Source organism: Dermacentor silvarum, chromosome 8 (genome assembly GCF_013339745.2).
Source record: "Dermacentor silvarum isolate Dsil-2018 chromosome 8, BIME_Dsil_1.4, whole genome shotgun sequence".
Taxonomy (NCBI): Eukaryota; Metazoa; Arthropoda; class Arachnida; order Ixodida; family Ixodidae; genus Dermacentor; species Dermacentor silvarum.
In genome coordinates this window covers 18,877,063-18,895,544 of record NC_051161.1, presented here as the reverse complement: position 1 = coordinate 18,895,544, position 18,482 = coordinate 18,877,063, and the positions used below count along the sequence as shown (strand labels likewise).

At 43.4% G+C, this 18,482-nt stretch overlaps 2 protein-coding genes across 3 annotated transcripts in view; one reads left to right on the top strand and one right to left on the bottom strand.

Annotated features, from left to right (window-relative positions):
* LOC119460738 (interleukin-1 receptor-associated kinase 4) overlaps positions 1-2,248 on the top strand; it is a 15,404-nt gene extending 13,156 nt beyond the window's left edge. The window contains exon 9 of the mRNA XM_049672713.1: positions 1,414-2,248. Coding sequence (XP_049528670.1) covers positions 1,414-1,467 — 54 coding nt within the window. The 3' untranslated portion in view covers positions 1,468-2,248. The remainder of the gene's footprint in view (positions 1-1,413) is intronic.
* LOC119460740 (ADP-ribosylation factor 4) overlaps positions 1-15,219 on the bottom strand; it is a 19,819-nt gene extending 4,600 nt beyond the window's left edge. The window contains exons 1-5 of one of the 2 annotated variants that reach the window (XM_037721814.2): positions 15,004-15,219; positions 14,466-14,656; positions 13,132-13,203; positions 12,915-13,040; positions 1,773-2,913 (exon numbers count right to left, since the gene is read on the bottom strand). In XM_037721814.2, coding sequence (XP_037577742.1) covers positions 2,824-2,913; positions 12,915-13,040; positions 13,132-13,203; positions 14,466-14,656; positions 15,004-15,070 — 546 coding nt within the window. In that variant the 5' untranslated portion in view covers positions 15,071-15,219 and the 3' untranslated portion in view covers positions 1,773-2,823. Of the gene's footprint in view, positions 1-1,772; positions 2,914-12,914; positions 13,041-13,131; positions 13,204-14,465; positions 14,657-15,003 lie in introns of those variants that run through there. The other variant, XM_049672714.1, reaches the window with a different exon arrangement.
* Between the last annotated feature and the right edge of the window lie 3,263 nt (positions 15,220-18,482).

Sequence of the window (18,482 nt, the reverse complement as noted above, 5' to 3'; positions counted from 1 at the left end):
TGACACCTCGGCACCTGGTGTGTGGGATCGGGACCTGGCACAAAAAGTGTATGAAATAGGTGATGTGTGTGTCAGGCTTGACAGAAGGGAGCGACCAACAATGCAACCAGTAAGCAAGGAATTTGTGCTGTACACCTTGAAAGCATGGAGTTTCTTATAAAAATTACTAGAGGGATCTCCAACGCTACTGTCCATGGAAGCTGCAAGTGTGACAGTTAACCCAGCATGGGAATGGTGAGCAGCAGGGCATGGAGTTGCATAAACTTTGTCCTTCTGGCTTTGCAAATTGATCATATTCAACAAAATATTGCATTACAAATGCAACAATTGTCATGTGGAGAGAATAATTGCCTAGCTGTGCTTAGAAGACTATCCCAGTTATTCTCAAATGATCAACTCGAAGCTCTTCCTCCATTTCACTAAGTTGAACACAGCGTCGCCTCTCGACTGAAATGCTACGCTTCTCACGCATTGTTATGGAGTTTCAATGAAGTGCAGCGACTACTGTCACTGTCATGTCAAGGTGCGGTGCTACCATCTACTTTCTTGAGATGAGGAGGAATGTTGAGGGTGGAAGAATGTTCTAGAATACGGGGGTATAAGTGCTTGGAAATTTAGAGTGTTCAAGCATTATAAATGTCACAAGAACGTTTGAAGCCACAAGCATGACGATAGGACAAATCAATGTACCGTCATTCCCATGGTAGCGTAATGGTCACAGCGCCGTAGCTCCCTCTAGTAACTTTTGTAGAAAACTCCACGCCAGAAAGCATTTAAGTTTCATTCAAAGCCTACTAGATGGAAATCTGGTTCTAGCATCTGAGCGTGCCGTCAGTATGACAGCGAAGCAAGCACGAGTGCGACAGGCAGTTCATGGATTTGTCTAAACTGTGTACTTCCAACTTCAAATGGCCTTGTGGTTTCTTATCCCTTTTCCATCCCAGATTCATTTAGCTACCGATTTCAACCACTAGGCTGTTCTTATAACATTCCAAACATAGCTCGGAAAAGGACGTTTATCTCTATACAAATGAAACGGTAATGGCCAAGAATGACACTACCCATGTTATTCAGTTTCATCTTTCTAGTAGTAATTATATGTCCTTTAGTGAACGTTTACTAGGCAGTTCAGAGATACCCTCGATTAGTGTCACTGCCTAAACATTGTTAAACTTAGCAATAAGCACATTCCAAAGCATATAAGTTTGAGGTGGGAAGTACTCTATAAAATGAATTAGTTGCAGATGTAAAACATTCAACCCCTACAACAAAATGGACAACCATAAGCAACAAAAGCGGCGATGTACTTCCTCCATAAAGCCTTGCCAAATCGGATTTCTGTGTAGTCATACAAAATTTCAACCTACAAGGTGGGCATGAGCCTCAATCTTGTACCTTTCTTTTCCTGCTCAGGTTTTTGAGGAGCTGCTGAAGCTGAGCGACTTGTTGAATAGCCCTGCAAGTTGAGAGGTCATGGCAACCTACCAAGTACAGATCAAGTGGTGCTCAATGAACAGTGCTGTATAAGTACAACCACCGAGGTTGTATTGTATCAGTTATATAAATACAAATTTTATTTTTGTATGTGTTTCTGTAATTGTACGTTCAGAAGCCAACATTCTTGGTAATGAGATGCAGCGCACAACCATTGCTACCTACATTGTCCTGTTGTAGTTTTTCATTACCAAAGTGTGCACCAATACGATATTTCCTGTGCTGGCATATTTTGTTACAAATGTGGCAGTGTGCGGTTTTCAGTAAGAAACGAGAAGCATTTCATCCTATACTTTATTACATGACTTGTCAGGCCTAGGCAACATGACTCCATGGAATTAAAAACAGCAGAAATCAACTAGACGAACAGAAGTGCAGTTATCACAGGTGCCAAAAAGAACAATTTTAGTGTCAGTTCTTCAATGCGGCAGAAGTTCAGAGACAATTGATGACCACGTCTTCCCCTAAATTTTGAATCCTTATACAGGCATGCGAGGTTTGATATGCCACAGAAACTTGCGTGACAAGACATTCATTCTGCCGATGCCTACTAACAGTCAAGTCAGGTTGGTCCCATAAATGCCCGACAGATCAAGTACAAACAAACAAACAAAATTTCCCCTACCAAGAAATATGTACAATAAGAACACACAGTAGGTCACACGCACAATCTAGGTGGAGCTTCAATGCCATGAAAAAACAGCACCTGGAAAGTGTAAACTAGAATTTAACATGACTAACTTTTTGGTTTTCTTCTCCCCACGCGCATGTGTTGTACAAAAAATCCATGATGCAAATCGCACATTGCGGGCATTGCTACATGGTGGAAAATGCAGCAGCTAAAAAGAAAAGCAGCTTGGCATCAACATTGCAAGGTTCCAAGCTGTTTCGAACATCAGTCCCTACGAAAACCCAACGATTTTCTCAAAACTTAGCACAATAAAAAAGAGAGGAGTGATAATTTATTACTGCCCACACACAATGAAAATAGAGAAAAAAAGTGCCATGCTTTAAAAAACAGCATGTCTTCAAGTACAGTTTTCCTTTCGTCAGTGCTGCTTGTTTGAAATTTAAATAATAAAATGTGTTTACAAGCAGCACTGGTTGAAGACGCTGGCTGAACACCAGCCGCTTGACAGCTTCCGAAACATTTGCCATCTCCAGGTGGTTCTTGCAAAAGCACGAGGAGAGAGTGCGGTGAAAGCTTTCTTCCGTACTTCACATGATGGCAGCTGCCCCCCTCCCCCCTTGCAAATAGTTTCTCCTCCTCCTCTTCAGGAAAATGGTCGCTGCCCCTCGCTTGCTCGCTTGCCGAAAGGGAAGCAGGAGTTACTTTGCTTTCGAGAGCTCATTGGAGAGCCAGTCGAGACCTTCGTACAGACCCTGTCCCTGTGTTGCACAAGTCGACTGGATATACCACTGCAAGGCAGAGAAGCAGACATGAGTGAGTGCGTGAAGGACAACTGGCAGAGAAAATTGCATAACCACAGAATGATAGTTTACACTGCAACGCACATCTTTGGGCCCATGTGATCTTACTTCAGATTCATGTCTGCAATAGCGTCGCGATACTCCAGACCAACATGCGATTATCACAGTAGTCGAAGAGGGAATTTCGCTGAAGCCAAAGTTTCTAAAAGAGGACTTGTCTTCGTCAGGGCCATGCCGAAGACAAGTACCCGTGTCGAAACGAAGGCCCTGCACAATGATTATCCGCTTTGCATCTTTAACTAGTTTTGTGGAAGCAGTGATGGACAACCTGTAAGAGTGCTTATTCAGCAAAAATATTTTTGCCTAGGTTGAGGGGCTAGAGACTAAGTACTCTCGATTTGAAATGCATGTTTCTGAAAGTGCATTTATTAATGTGCACCAGCTAGAAGCAGCGCCGTTACAAAATTTTTTTTTTATTCACGGTGGACGTATATTAAACACGAAGACGAGGACGTAAGTGCGTATATTAAAAAGGGAAACATTGTCATCCAAGCTGCAAAGGAAACCCGTATGGGTTGCCTTTGAGCTTCGTACCACATTCGGGTGGACGACAATTTTTCCCCTTCATACTTCCTTCGCCTTGCGGGATTCTGCAGAACTGATTAGCCACATTCTGTGTCCCTGTGCTTCGAGTTGTCGATTAATTCACTCTTGCACTGCGATCTGCCAACCTCCTGAAGCGCGATCAGAGATATTTGTCCGTTTTGCATTCTGTTCAGTTGCTGCAACATCACAAAGTGGCAGTATGCAAAATTTGTGACAACGAGAGGGAGAGAGCAGCCAATCGGCAAACTCCCCGGAGGACAAACGTTCGGGGAGTTCATCGTTTTTGGCGACGTCAAAATGACGACACGCTCCTGTCAGTCATTTTGCTTACAAGCACGTTGTCTGCTAGGAGCAGAACGCGACGAGAGATGTGAAGTTCAAGCGATCATCCGCTTGCTACGAGACCGGCTTCGCATGGCACGTCTGGTGGATTGGACTGGATCCAAACGGTAGCTGCAGCTACGACATGGTTCACCGCTTGCCAATTGGCTGCTCTCTCCCTCCCATTCTCAAAAAATTTTGCATACTGCCACTTTGTGACGTCGCAGCAACTGAACAGAACACGTTTCGAACAAAGATCTCCGATCATGCCCCTTGGTTAGCTCAGATGGTAGAGCGACTGCCCTGGAAAGGCATTGGTCCCAGGTTAGAATCCCCCCAGACAAGGACAAATTTTTCCTCAACTGCGAAGCGCTCTTTCCGAGAAGCCTGTATGGGCTTCCTTCGTAGCTTCGTACTACATATGGGTGGATGACAATTTTTCGCTTTCATACTTCCTTCACCTTGCGGGATTCCACAGAACTGATTTGCCAAGTGCATATATTGTTGCCCAAAAATATTTCCCTAGATCTGCGAAACTTGACCTTGTTGAGGGAAATAGGAAAATTTGTTCATACTTAGGAAATGTTACGCTAAGACATAGAAATAGTGAAATTGCTGACATAATGGTGTGTTTTGATTTCAGTCACTGCAAATTAGCTTCGCATGAGCATGCCAACTAAGATTGTTTTACTGCACAGCAGCGAAGTGAGCGCATCTCACTAAGTGAATGGCAGGGTGTAGATGCCCTAGCTGAGCCCTTTAAGGAAGTACTGCTTCTGCGGTTTGGCCGTTCGAACCTATAACTGTGCTGTTGACGTCTGTGCACTCTGAATGAAATGTTTATCTCACACTGGCAAAGCAAACGTATGCTGCAACACCAAACGAAGCAGCACTAACAAATCTGGATGTGCAAGTGGACACATATACTAGCGTGGAGCACGACAATGCAGTCGTGGTGCTAAGCAGCCGACTATGCACGTGTATACTAAAATTTACTGCAAACTGCCCATAGGCAGAGCAACCTTGGACATAGTCCCAGTGATCATGTGTTTGGGCAAGCTTTGCTTCAAGAAAATACAAAAATTTGTCTCATATCTTCACGCGTTGCAGCAAATAACATCTAAGTGCGTGCGCAAGTAGGCAGTACGCAGAATTTTTAAAAAAATCACATCTGTTTCATTAGCTGGAGGAAGCGGCCATGCTGTTTTGACATTACATTCTGTATGGGAAGTTTGGTGCGCATGTTTCTTACATTCTTGGCTATTTCATCTGGGTACAAAACAACTTTGGACAACAACAAAGTATATATATGTGCTGAAGTCTTTCGTGAATATGGCTTCAAGGAGGGTGTGAACTTGCACTGCAACACCAACCAGTGAATTCATTGTTTATAAATTTAGAAAGTGCTTAGAAATATATTTACTATAAAATTTGCAGTTATTTGCACAGGACAAACAAAAATTTACCCATTAGAGAATTCATACTTCCACACTAAACAACCACATTTTGCTATAATCTAGGTAATCTAGGAAGTTTTTAGCCGAGTTAAAGAACGACTGGCTTCAGAGGTTGGCAACACCGATTGTTGCTCTCCTAAAGCACTGTGCATTATTATTCGAGCTTGGCATTCCCCAATTACAACATTTTGCATATAGAAGCAGTGGTGCTCATGTGTTACATTTCAGCAATGCCTTGAGTAAGGAAATAATCTGTGCACATATTGCAACAACATACACCACCTTATGTTGAAATTTTCTTTATGAGATTTGCCCAAAGGGACATGCTTTCAGAACGATTAATATAACAGACACTGTGCTGCAGTTTAAAGCAGTAAGCTTCATGTCATATTCAACTTGCCGTTTCCGAGCACCCTGATAGTTGTAACAAAGCTAAGTCAATTTGTTAAACAACCATAACTATGCACAAGAATAACCGGAAATGACCAGTAGAATGTGCAACTTATAGGAATGCAAGATTTATATGCAAGCTTTGACCATGTGAAGCATTGGTTATGCCTTCTTCTGTACTTTTCTTGTTTTAAGTGAACCAAACATTTTGTTCATTAATATACGAGCATGAAGTTATTTGTTGCATCAGTGCGGTTTTGATTTGTCTATGCCACAGGACGTGGCATAGCTCCTATTAGCGTCCTATGCCACAGGACGCTAATATTAACTCTTGCCGTACCGCGCTCGTTGGGCTGTATCGATGGTTTGAAACGACGCTTTCGAGACCTTCCGCACCGCTCACAGACATACTGAGCTATCGGACATGAAGGAGAACTATATTTTAGTCTTCTAAACAGTTCGCTTTTTTCCCACGAGGCGTGGATCTTTAAACACGCTCCTAAGCTTCGCGATCGTCAAAGGAGAACGAAAGAATGGCCGCCCGCTATCAATGGTTTGAAATGCCGCTTTCGAGACCTTCTGCGCCGCTCACTGACACTGCGCCATCGGAAGTGAAAGAGGAGATACTATATTTTTCTTTTCTAAGCAGTTCGCTTTTTTCCCACCAAGCGGGGATATTTAAACGCGCTCCAAAGTTTTGCGATCGTCAAAGCAGAATGCAAGAATGTCCAGCTCCAGAAATGGCGCGCGTGCTTCGGGAGATCGCATATATCCCGATTCCACTGCCTCCGCAGCTGATCTTATCGATACATCAAATAGCTACGTTGGACTTTGAGTCTGAAAGCGACGACGATGCAAACCAGTCTGGAACATCGGCGGCCGCAGCCCGGCACGCCCAACTGTAGTGCTTGCAGTTAAATATTTGTCGCGAAATACCTGCTCAATGAAAAATTTTAATTTTTTGGGAGATAGTACCTAATAGATGGTAATACATTTTGTATATCTCATAATTTTCGTAACATTTTTTTTCTCGGTAGATACAAGCATGTCTTTACAAACTTTGTTCAATGTTATCGCACAATCTTGATTTTAACAATTTATATCTTTTTTATGACATACATCTCGTTAATAAAACTTATGCATGAAAAGTGCATTCATTTTGTTTTGTTTATCTATTACATTAAATAGTGAGTAGTAGTTCCTTCAGAAAAAAAAAAAACATCTCCCATAACATACAAAAAACACCTATTTCCCAGAGAAACAGTTAATATGCCCCCGTGGCATTGCAGTTAAAAGCGCTGGGGACGCATTCTGCGATGATCACTTTTGGCGATAGTATCGCCGTCAGGCGCGCACTGATTGGCTGGTTGAGCACTACGTCATGCGAAGGTGACAATCTGGGCGATTATCGCAGAATACATCCCCTGTTTATCAACAACACCAGGAGTTCAATAAAATCATTTCATCCAGCCATTAATATGACTGGAGTATATTTTATACGGTCAGAGCTCTGATTGGAGCAACAAATGAGTGCTAGCAACTGGACCGAGCAACACTTCAGATTGAATGCTTTAACATTATCTCATATTGCTGGATTTATTCAATGCCCCTCTCACTTTAGAAGAATGCTAAGACTTCACTGCACACAACTTGTCCAAAGCTGCAGCGATATAACTGGGACCACTCCTTCCTGTATTGTTTAATCTTCTTGCGACTTTCGCAACTTAAACGCATCTGCAGTGGCATTAACTCCCCCAGTGCCACATTCCATGCCTTGCTACCTCTCGTAAAATTTTTACAGGATGAACTAGGCACAGCAGAAGTCAAAGAGATCCAATAAACCTACAAAATTTTTTACCTGCCTTTCTGCTCATTTACTAGACCTGAATAGACATTCCTGCAGCCAGCTGGTGTGTCTCTTCAAAAGAAATAGTCAAGAGGAAGCTCTAGCTTTGCAGCTCATATCTAAATACATGTGAAAGAAGAAAGTTTTTCTCAGCAGCCAGAGCACAGATGTGGTGAAAGTTGTTGAAAAGTAAGAGTCCTAGTGACTGTTGACAGTGGACTTATTTTTATTTGAGGCATAAATTTTCCTATAAAAATTTCTGGCAATTGCAAATTTTCATAAACCTCAACACCATCAAGTTTCAACTCTAACTCTGCAATGAAAAAAATATATAACAATTGTCTAAATGGCAACTAATAAGTCAAAAGTGATGTATTATACACGACCCTCAGGTACTATATCACTAACTTGTAACACTTTTGCAAAACCCTCATAACATTGTAACAATCTACTTTGTCCGCTTGAGATGCTCTAACAGATGCAAGTTACAGAACTACAATATCTGTTTTCGGTGCAGAACGAATTTGTAATTTATGCGCTTCAATATTTTTTTTTATTTACCAGTAGTCAGGAATGTCGTCAAAAAAAATTCCGTCTTCAATGAAAATTCTGCTTGCTGAGGTCACTAGAACTTTCTATCTATCTACTCCAACAAATTCAGTTCAAATCGGTCCACTGGTTGTCGTATCAAAGCATTTCTGTGTTTTAAATGAACTATTTGAATAGGGAGAGGTGGCCCCTAAAGCTTCCTCATAGCATTTTTATGGCATTTTATTGCTCGCGCACAGGCACAATCAGTTTATTCCTTTCCTATACCATCACGATGCACCTGTGAAAAAAAAAAACGCAGATGATCAAAACGGCTTGGCACATACAGAGTTCTGTATGCTCTCAGTGCACCAACACAGCCGGAAAACTACAACTACCGGAGTGCACTGTGGCATAGCACAACTTGTGGTCAGGTTGGTCTATTGTGAGTGTGATGCAAGTGCGTGTGTGGGACAAAAGCAGCAAGATGACAGCAACAATAGTATGATGGCAACAGCATGTTCCAGTATGACCCAGGCAGATCTCGAAGGCAGTGCAGTCTAACACAGCGTCCCAAAGCACTAGCTGCCATAAGTAAAAAATGGGGGAAACTAACACTCGCTTTTATAAGCCAACGCGACATGATGCACGTGGAAGACAGTGGTAAGGTAGACAATTTGTGCGTTTCATTCCTGTGTCTGTGGCGTCATGAAAGTTGGGTGTATACGCCAATCATCTCAAGGAGCTAGCTGGGCAATTGTGGCCTGATGAGCTTCAGCCTGCCATTGGACACTTTGATTAACCAGGTGACACAAGAACCCACCCACCCACCCAAAGCAACACTGGACATATAACAGATGCCATAATCAATACCTCTGGATTAGTTTTCACCTCCTGGGGTTCTGCAGTGAAATATCGACCACAGACCGACACCTCTTAGGTAATGAATGCTTGCATACACTGAACCGCTACACTCTTAGAAAGAAAAGTTTGCACTTTTTGGAGCTTATCCTTTTCCACCAAGCAATAATTATCTCTTTCGTGCCTCTCTCCTTCCTTTAACGGTGCGTCTCGGTACTTCCAGGTCACTAACGGCATGGGCATTATCAACGTGACATAACATTCTTGACAGGAAAGTAGCAAGCGCAGAGTTTTAAAGAAAGGAAATGCAAGCAGAATAGATGACAATAGTTTGGGGACAAAATACACCCAAACGAGTAAGTTTTTTTTCCCCCAGAGTACACACCATGCTAGAACACATGCATTTTAGTGGGGCACAGACATCATTTGGCGCTACATCTTTCTCCTAGCACTATGCATTTAGCGGGCTTATTCGGCCTTGTTATGGCGTTAATTTGAAAAAGAAACTTGCTACCTCTAGGATTCACTCATTGCACTGCTTGCAAGAGTGGCTCAGCAAGAAACACAGTAAAATTCCGTTAGTTCGACTCCGTTTAATTCCATTTTGCAGTTATTTCGATCCTGGCCAACAGTCCCAGCCTGTGCTGATGCATTTTTATGGGCGTAAGAGTGAATTGAAGATTAATATGCAGAAGACAAAGGATGTTCAACGGCCTGGCAAGAGAACAAGAATTCAGGATCGCCAGTCAGCCTTTACAGTCTGTACAGGAGTACGTTTATCTAGGTCAATTACTCAAAGGGGACCCTGATCATGAGAAAGAACTTCACAGAATAAAAACAGGTTAGAGTGCATACGGCAGGCATTGCCAAATCCTGACTGGGAGCTCCAGTGTGGTTGAAAAGAAAAGTGTACAATTACTGCATTCTACCAGTGCTAACGTATGGGGCAGAAACTTGGGAGGTTAACAAAGAAGCTCGAGGACAAGTTAAGGACCGCACAATGAGCGAGGGAACGAAAAATGTTAGGCATAACGTTAAGAGACAGATGAGAGCGGCAGTGGATAAGAAGCAAATGGAGATAGCTGATATTCCAGCTGACATTAAGAGAAAGAAAGAAATGGAGCTGGACAGGCCATGTAATGCGTAGGGTGGATAAGCGGTAGACCATTAGAGTATGGGAGCCAAGAAGATGCAAAGCGCCCATGTCGAGGATGGCAGAAAACTCGGTGGGTGATGAAATTAGGTAATTTGCAGGTGGACATTAGAATCAGCTAGCGCAAGACAGGGCTAATTAGAGATTGCAGAGAGACGCCTTCGTCCTGCAGTTGACATAAAAATAGGCCAACAATAATATTCCCTTTGTATGAGCACAAAGGGAAAATCCCCCATGACTTATGCTTAGCCAGTGACAGGGTATGCATTTTTACCATGCAATAGCCTTTACTACCGCCCTCACAAAATAGAGAGGTGCACACGGTGAAGCTGTTGAATGGGAACAATAGTCTGTTCTACTAGATTGTGGTTGAGGGTATTTTGGTTGGAAAATACCTTCCTTGTGCATATGCAGCGCCATTTTTGCAAATGGTCTGTTGAGGCAGAGACTTCAGAGCTGCAAGTGCAACCAAACTAGTAAAAAATTCCAATAGTCGGTTCTGCTGTATAATTTCAACCTAAATTTGAAACAGGCATAACTGGCATCTGACGGTGTTAACATAGTAAACTGTGCTGTTGCTGAATGCCTTTTGTATGCAACACATGCAGAGTGGCAGAGTTTAACACACAATATGTCATCACACATTGGCCCAGCTGTTTCCAGTGCATCCGTTCAGCTAGCCGTTAATTTCTGCTTAAATTGCATTCGTGCAGTTGCATTACTGATGTACACAGGAGGGTAGCAAGGCATACTGGGGCAGCCTTAAATGTACATGGTCGTCCACTCTTGGGGTGAACAAGGCTCAACGTAGCCGCGCATTGAAGTGAAGCGGCGCACAGGTACCTAGGGGAGGTGCTTCGCTTGGTTTGCTACAGTGCTGGAGCACGCCGCTCTAGCTTTGCTGTGAAGTACACTTCACTAAACATAGGCGATCGAGCGGCCGAGGCTGCGTCGAGGGATAGCACACTTCACTAACTGGAGTATTTTCCTGCTGGTTTTATCTACAGCTTCTGAACAGCCTGCTTAGTCAATATGCGTAAATAGAAACAAGCTTCTCAGCACCTAAACGACTAAGTGTTTTTTTTTTTGTATGTGGGTAAAATAACAGATAGGTATTGTTTGCGCGCTTTTTATTAGCGCTGGAAAATGTCACATGCATAACCTCAATAAAATTTAATTTGTTAATTGTGGGGTATACGTCTCGAAGCGACACATGGCCTCTGCGTTACGCCATAGAGTTGGGCACCGGATAAATCTGGCGAGGATGATGACATATTTGGGGGGGGGGGGGAGAGGGGAAACCTAAATATGAATACCGGCAAAGTAACACTAGTTACGGACAAGCCTTGGTGTTGTCGTCGTGGGGAAGTCGCCGGCCTGTGTGTCAGCCAAACGCGGCCACGATGATGTAACCGGCGGTCATGACGCCGGCCCGATGTCGTCTGCCGACCGCTTGCCGGTGGTCGGCAAATGGGCTGGCCATTTGTAAAAGCCAAATCCGGCCCAATCCAGATGGCTGAGGTTAGGCGTCTACTTTTTAACTGGCCATGGGCGTCGGCGCGATCTACCGCCGGCCGAGCCCATTTTTTTGCTTGGGTCATGCTGCCCTCTCTTATCAGCTTACGATGCTGATACGCTGCTGCCCACGACTGCTCAACTAAGTGGCTGGTCGCTCAAAAGTGAAAGAATCAGTGATGGTTCGTTAAAACGAAAGACACATGAAAAGCGCTCCTGATGGGTTCTCTGGATGCACTGCACCAACAGCTGTGTCAGTAAACTAAAATGGCATCAGCCTAATAAAGAGCGCGCAAATGATACCTGTTTTTTTACCCTCATTCAAAAAGAAAAAGAAAAATGCGAAGTGTTTTAGGTGCTGAGAAGCTTGTTTCTGTTTATGCATATTGACTAAGCAGGCTGTTCAGAAGCTGTAGACAAAACCAGTGGGAAAATGCTTCAGTCAGTGAAGCGCGCTTTCCCTCAACGACGCCTCGGGCACTTGGTTGCCTGTGTTTAGTGAAGTGTACTTCACAGCAAAGCAAGAGCAGGCGCGCTCCAGCGCTGTAGCAGACGACGCGAAGTACCTCACCTAGGTGCCTGTGCGCCTGCGCCACTTCGCTTCGATAGTGCGGCAGTGCCGGAAGCACTGGCGCTCCGCGGAGCTCGGCCACTCTGAGCCGTGTTCACCCCAAGAGTGGACGACCCTGTACCTTGTGATGCAGGCAAAATTTCCAAGTACATGTGAACGTTGCCACACTGTCATTAGCCAAGGTGCAATGGCACCATGCAGTCTTCATGCTAAGGACTGCATAATTTATTTCCAAAGCATACCTTCGGCATGCCGCCCTTATATGATATTAAAGTTAAACCATAAAGCTTTGTTATTTAGGAGGTGTTGCACAGAAGCAATTCTAAAGATGCCCCACCGTGACAGAAACAGGTGCCTGATCTTATATTCACTGAAAATAAATAGCAACTTCTCGTGTGTAGCGCCACCTTTGTTGGTTTGTGCAATTGCCCTTATGACAGTCATGGATGTATTAACCTCGCATGTATTAAACAAGCAACATGCCCTCTGTCCCAAGGGGCAATATCCATACAGGCTCACTTCTATGCAAGTGTTGCTGTAGAGAACTGTTCAAAATCAATGCAAATCATGAGGCAAGACAACATCACAGCTTCACGTTTCCACTACTAGATACACGCTTTCAGCTCTAGACTTTCAAGTTTTAAGGCACTTGAAATACATAAAATAAATCAGTGCCCTGCAGGCAGCACAAGAGGCCCACAGAAAAAGGAATGCATGCCATTTAATAGGTACACCACTCACCCTTCGGTTTCTCAGCTGGTTCAGGCCCAGTTTTTCAGTGAGTTCTGCTGCAGGCATGGCATTAGGCAGGTCTTGCTTGTTGGCAAAGAGCAGTAGGATAGCATCTCGCAGTTCATCTTCACTGAGCTAAAGACAATCAAACGGAGAGAACAGGACTGTCAAAGAGCACCGAGTCCCTTACCGTTAAAAATACAACCACCATATGAACTTAACCCACCATCTTCTGCAGTTCATCCTGTGCCTCAGTGATTCGTTCCCTGTCATTGCTGTCAACGACAAAAATGAGGCCCTGAAATGAAAAAATGACACAGATCAGTACAGTTTGGAAACACGTCACAATAATATTAAATTATGAGATACAATACCCCAGAGCTGAGCAATGGAGTACACGGGACAATGTTGTAAATGCGTTCAGACTGAGTTCTTCAACTTGTGCACAGAGTGATCTGCAAGCATTTTTGCACTTGAGTTCTGCCTCAATAGGAATATGTGCAGCATCTTTGTGCTCGGCAAGAAAATGTCGGACACTGCGCCCCACCACTGCAGATCATAAAGCACCGTCACCATGAGGTGGTGACAAACTTGGGCATACATTCAATGAAAGGCAAATGCCTCATTGGACCTTGTGAAAGTCCAGTCACAACTGTTGCGAACTAAGCCATCACAGCCAGGACAAATGTTCTCCTAAAGGTCACTGTTAGATCAGCTTGTCACAGCATAAAATTATTAAATGTTATTTCACACTTTGACAATACAGAAGTACAACATTGTGAGACAATGCCTTATTTTCATGCTGCACTTCACTTTGTACGCTTCACAGCACTTCACATGTCTTTCATAGGCATCCTACCTCACCAGCGACAAGAAAACAAGCTGGCATTTACTGCTGCCATTTTCTAGCAAAAGGGTGGTGACAATGACTGATGAAATGACGCGCGGCTTCGCATCTGGCCCTGAGCAATCTACAGTTGCACCACTTCTGTTAGCGGCTTCATTCTCATTTTGCAAAAAGATAGCTAAATGGGTAGAGGGCATTAATAAAGGGCCCCAAATGCACAAAGCAAGTACATACATGAAATCACAATATGAACGTTCTTGCTGGGTTGATCGTCACTTCTTAGTTTCGCCATTCATCTTGAGAAAACTGTCAGACAATTGAATCAAACTGAATTCGTCACCATTCTGCACGCTGGACAAACGGTGCACTCTCATCGTGTTACGAAGTGTTCTAATTAGCAGGCGTTCTCTAAGTAATCTTCTTATGCATCCGAGTGATTCAGCCTCGTTCAGAAGCATTAAACGTGCCCCAAACATGTAGGCCCAGTTCCTGTGTAAAGATACGCCTTCCACGCCCGGCCACTCCCCTTTCGTCATTTCGACACATAACCAGTCACAGCAATAACGAAACGCCGCTATTCCGAGTGTTTCCAGCAATGAAGTCAAAACTCGAAGCGACGGACGTGGCGTCGCGCGGCAGATTCTCGACCCGGAATCAGAACTCGGTTGAGATGTTCTGACCAACGGAGTTGGCGAACGCCGCCGTCAGCTCACCTGCGTGTTTTGGAAGTAGTGTCTCCACAGCGGCCGGATCTTGTCCTGTCCTCCGACATCCCACACGGTGAAGCAGATGTTCTTGTACTCAACAGTCTCAACATTGAAGCCGATGGTAGGAATGGTAGTCACTATTTCACCGAGCTTGAGCTTGTACAAGATAGTCGTCTTTCCAGCCGCGTCGAGGCCAACTGTAAACAACCGAGCGACACAGTAAAACAACAGTTTTTAAAGCACACACGCTCAGATTTAGTTTAGTGCACGGGCAGCAAAAGGAAAAGTTATATCGCCGCAGCGGCAGCACCACAGTCTACTTTCCATTTTATTCATTCAGCAAGTATGGGCCTTCGCCGGTCTAACATTGTCAACACAACTAGCTCCGTGGGCTTGTTTGAAACGCTAAAATCCATGACTGACGTTAGCTGGCAATAAGCGCTTTGAACGAACTCACTGGTAGGTGACATAAATGTGTTCCTTAAAATTAAGGAGCCTACAAAAACATTAAATCCTTTAGGCCTAGAACACTGGCGACACTCACCCATCAGTATACGAACTTGCTTCTTCCCGAAAAGACGTGAGAACAAAGATGATAACGTGAGTCCCATAGTTGGTCGGTTATCCGGGCTGACCGTATGCACTTCACACAACAAACACCACAATTAATAAGGCAACCGCTTGAAGATTTGATAGAAATTGTTGGTTGCCACGTCTCTGTCGGGGCAAGCGAACAGCGCAGGTGTGACGTCATGAACGTACCATGAGCCTCAACTTTCTCCTCGACAAAACGGCCAACACTTTGGCGGCGCTGCAAGCCAGTACGTTATAAGACCCCTAAAACCTTTATTATTATTATTATTATTACCATAGAGTTTCATAAAATAACGTGTATTACCACTTTGCAATAAGCCAGATACATAGAGTTTTGTTATAGTAATATGAAACTCTATGGCCAGATAGGTGCGGTCGCCATAATCGTCTTTCAAAGAAATAGTATGCAAGTCTATTTGTGCCATATATAGTGTGTACTAGAACGTGGTCACTCTAGCCATAGCGTTTCTCACTAGAACTCTTATGATTTATACAGCCAAAGCACAAGGCTTGAAAACAAAACAAAATTCACCGACGATTATGATACTTCCTAATGCGAAATTTGAGCGCAGCTGCATACGTGTTTTCATTTTTGGCGCGGACAATCCGTATCGTGTGACACGTTGCAAACGGAGCGAAGTGTGGCGCGACTGCCTCGCTAATCGGGAGGGTGACGCGTGGGCAAGATTCACAGCATCCGCCGCAGACAGCAAAAGCCAACGGTTAATACCTCCGCTCACGCAGCGCTGTTTTCATATATGGTATCGGTGGCGTCATACTTGAACAGACGACGCGCGCTACTCTGTCGCCATCTTGTAGCCATGGTCGCCGCACAGCCCGTCTTTCGCGGCACTACGATTTTCTTCTCACGCTTTTTCCATACCCTCCTCCTCGCGCCATTTCGCTATCGCTGTCTTTCATCCCCGCTGAGCTCCGTGTTCGCTCCGTCATCCTTCGCTGTGCTCGTTCGCTCGGTTACGCCGAGAGACGACGCGAAACGCAGGAACGGGCGCCAAGAGCTGCACTGTAAAAAAAGAAATCAGGCATTCCTATTTTGTTCGCGCCAGTTAGCGCCCACGCATTTAGGCACTGAAGCGAAGCTGGAGGAAAAAAAAAAAAAAACAATGCGAACAATGACGGCTGGTTTTATATGTTTATTGCTTGATTCTATAAATATAACCCAACTCAAAAAACAAAGAGAGAGGAAGGTTGCTTTTTTTTTTTTTCTCCCTTCCAGAATAATGACGGAAAGGTCATATAACATTCGTGTTCTGTCACGCGGGAAATTTTACTCCTCCAAAGGAGTAATGTCAGTGTCGCACCAGACAAATCTTCCACAATAAACCATTAACACAGGTCAATCTTTGCATCACAAAAATAACTGGCACAGGTTAACAGTGTCCAGGCACAGTCTCTGTGACACAAATAAAAAAAAAAAAGCACACTAGCTAACAGTAACAGCTTTTGTTATACATCACCTATAAGGTAAACAAATGTCAACACAACTGCACATCACAGGGATAAAACAACTTCGTGAGCAACATCACACACCAACAGCAGTCATGAAATGGTAAATATAAAATGCAGCATCCTGACTAGAACAGAAAAAAAGGGGGGAATAAAGAAAAGAATACCCAGCACATGCCCGAAGCCAACTATCAATCAAACCAAGTGAACATTCAACAAGTCCACTGAGCAGTGTGTACAAAGGACTCCAAGTCATTTTGTAAATTTCACTGAAGAGAAAGCTTTAGCTCGTGACCAGCAAAATACATCTGAAAAGCTGAAATGCTCTCATCAGTAACTGCTGTTGCATTTCATGGAAAAACTCAAATTGATGTGAATCTTGTAAGCAGACCTATTACTTTGGTCCCGAAGTTTTTTTAAAACAAAAATTGACAAAAATATAGAAAAAAAAACATTAAAGCTAGAAGCTTGACTATACAACAGAACTAGATATAACAATTCTTCAGACTGTGTGAGAAACTAAATTGTATACACTGGAATTATTTTTCTTTTGAATGTATCTAGTTTCATTCAAATAACTCCAGACATTGCATAACGGGAACATTTCAGCTTTCCTTATGTATATGTGCACTAAGATTAGAGGTGGCTTCAAATTAAATGTTCTCCCAAGAAATTTCACTCCATATTCAACAATAACACTGTCGCTATACACAGCCATCACATGGCATGTCACAATAAATAAATGAATTAAGAAAGCAGAGGTATAAAACCCATGTAATGCTAGTAACAATATGAGGCAGAAATGCTACACAGTCGACTTTCAATAATTTAACCACAGCAGGGCAGGTCAAACTGGTTTGCATTACCCAAACTACGTTCAAAATATACATCTCACAAAGGCTTATTCACTGGAAAATCCTTGTGATGGCAGCCAGTATCCATGCTTGCAAGCGATGTGCTGCGGAAGTGATCTTGGTGGATTGATGTGCACTGTGAAACATATTGGGCACTCTTCTCTACATGTGACAAAAAAAAGGAAAAGAAACCTGTGGCACGCAGCACTATTTGCACTTTGGCAGTGACTGGCCAGTGTTCCTCAATATCTTTTGTCAGATTTGCTGCTTTCATCCAGGGGGGGGGGGGGGGGGGGAAAGAACCCCCTAGTATGAAGCTGACGAAAATAGCACGTTCGTGCTTTGCACACTTTTACATTTACTCAAGTGCCAACACTACACAAAACCAGTTTACGTATTTTGATGGGTTACCATTAAAACAGGTTTTCTGCATTAACAGCATCGTACATTCATCGTGTGAAAGCACATTTCATGTATGACAGTACTCATTTTGGTATTTTGATGGGTTACCATTAAAACAGGTTTTCTGCATTAACAGCATCGTACATTCATCGTGTGAAAGCACATTTCATGTATGACAGTACTCATTTTGGTGGTGGTCTGAGTGTTTTACCATAAAACTCAATCACTTTCTCGGCCAATCACTTTCACAGACATAATTTAGTGTGAACTCACTTGAATAAGTCGGCAGACAGGATGCCCACTGCTCCAACAAGGCATTGCACTGCACGTTAAATCATGCAAAGGTGACAGTATCCCCAAAAGTGATTGACCAAGAACACATCTTCAGTGATACATCTCCAATGATAACTGCCGACCTGCTTCAAAGTTATCTGTCCCTCAGTGTATAAAGTGCAATAAAGCGCTTTATATTCACCTAAGGAAAGCATACTCAGCTTTCAACACAGTTGAACATGCTGGAAATTAATGAAAACTGATCCTGCCCGACGTCAAATGAGCGAAAGTCGACTGTGGTGGAAAAGAATGTTAAATGTCAACATTCATAAGTGAGCAGACGGTGTGTCAAACAGCATATAGAATGCAGGTATTCTAGAAAAGTGCACCAAATCTTGATTACAGTTAGCTACATCTCAATGCCAGCAGCAAT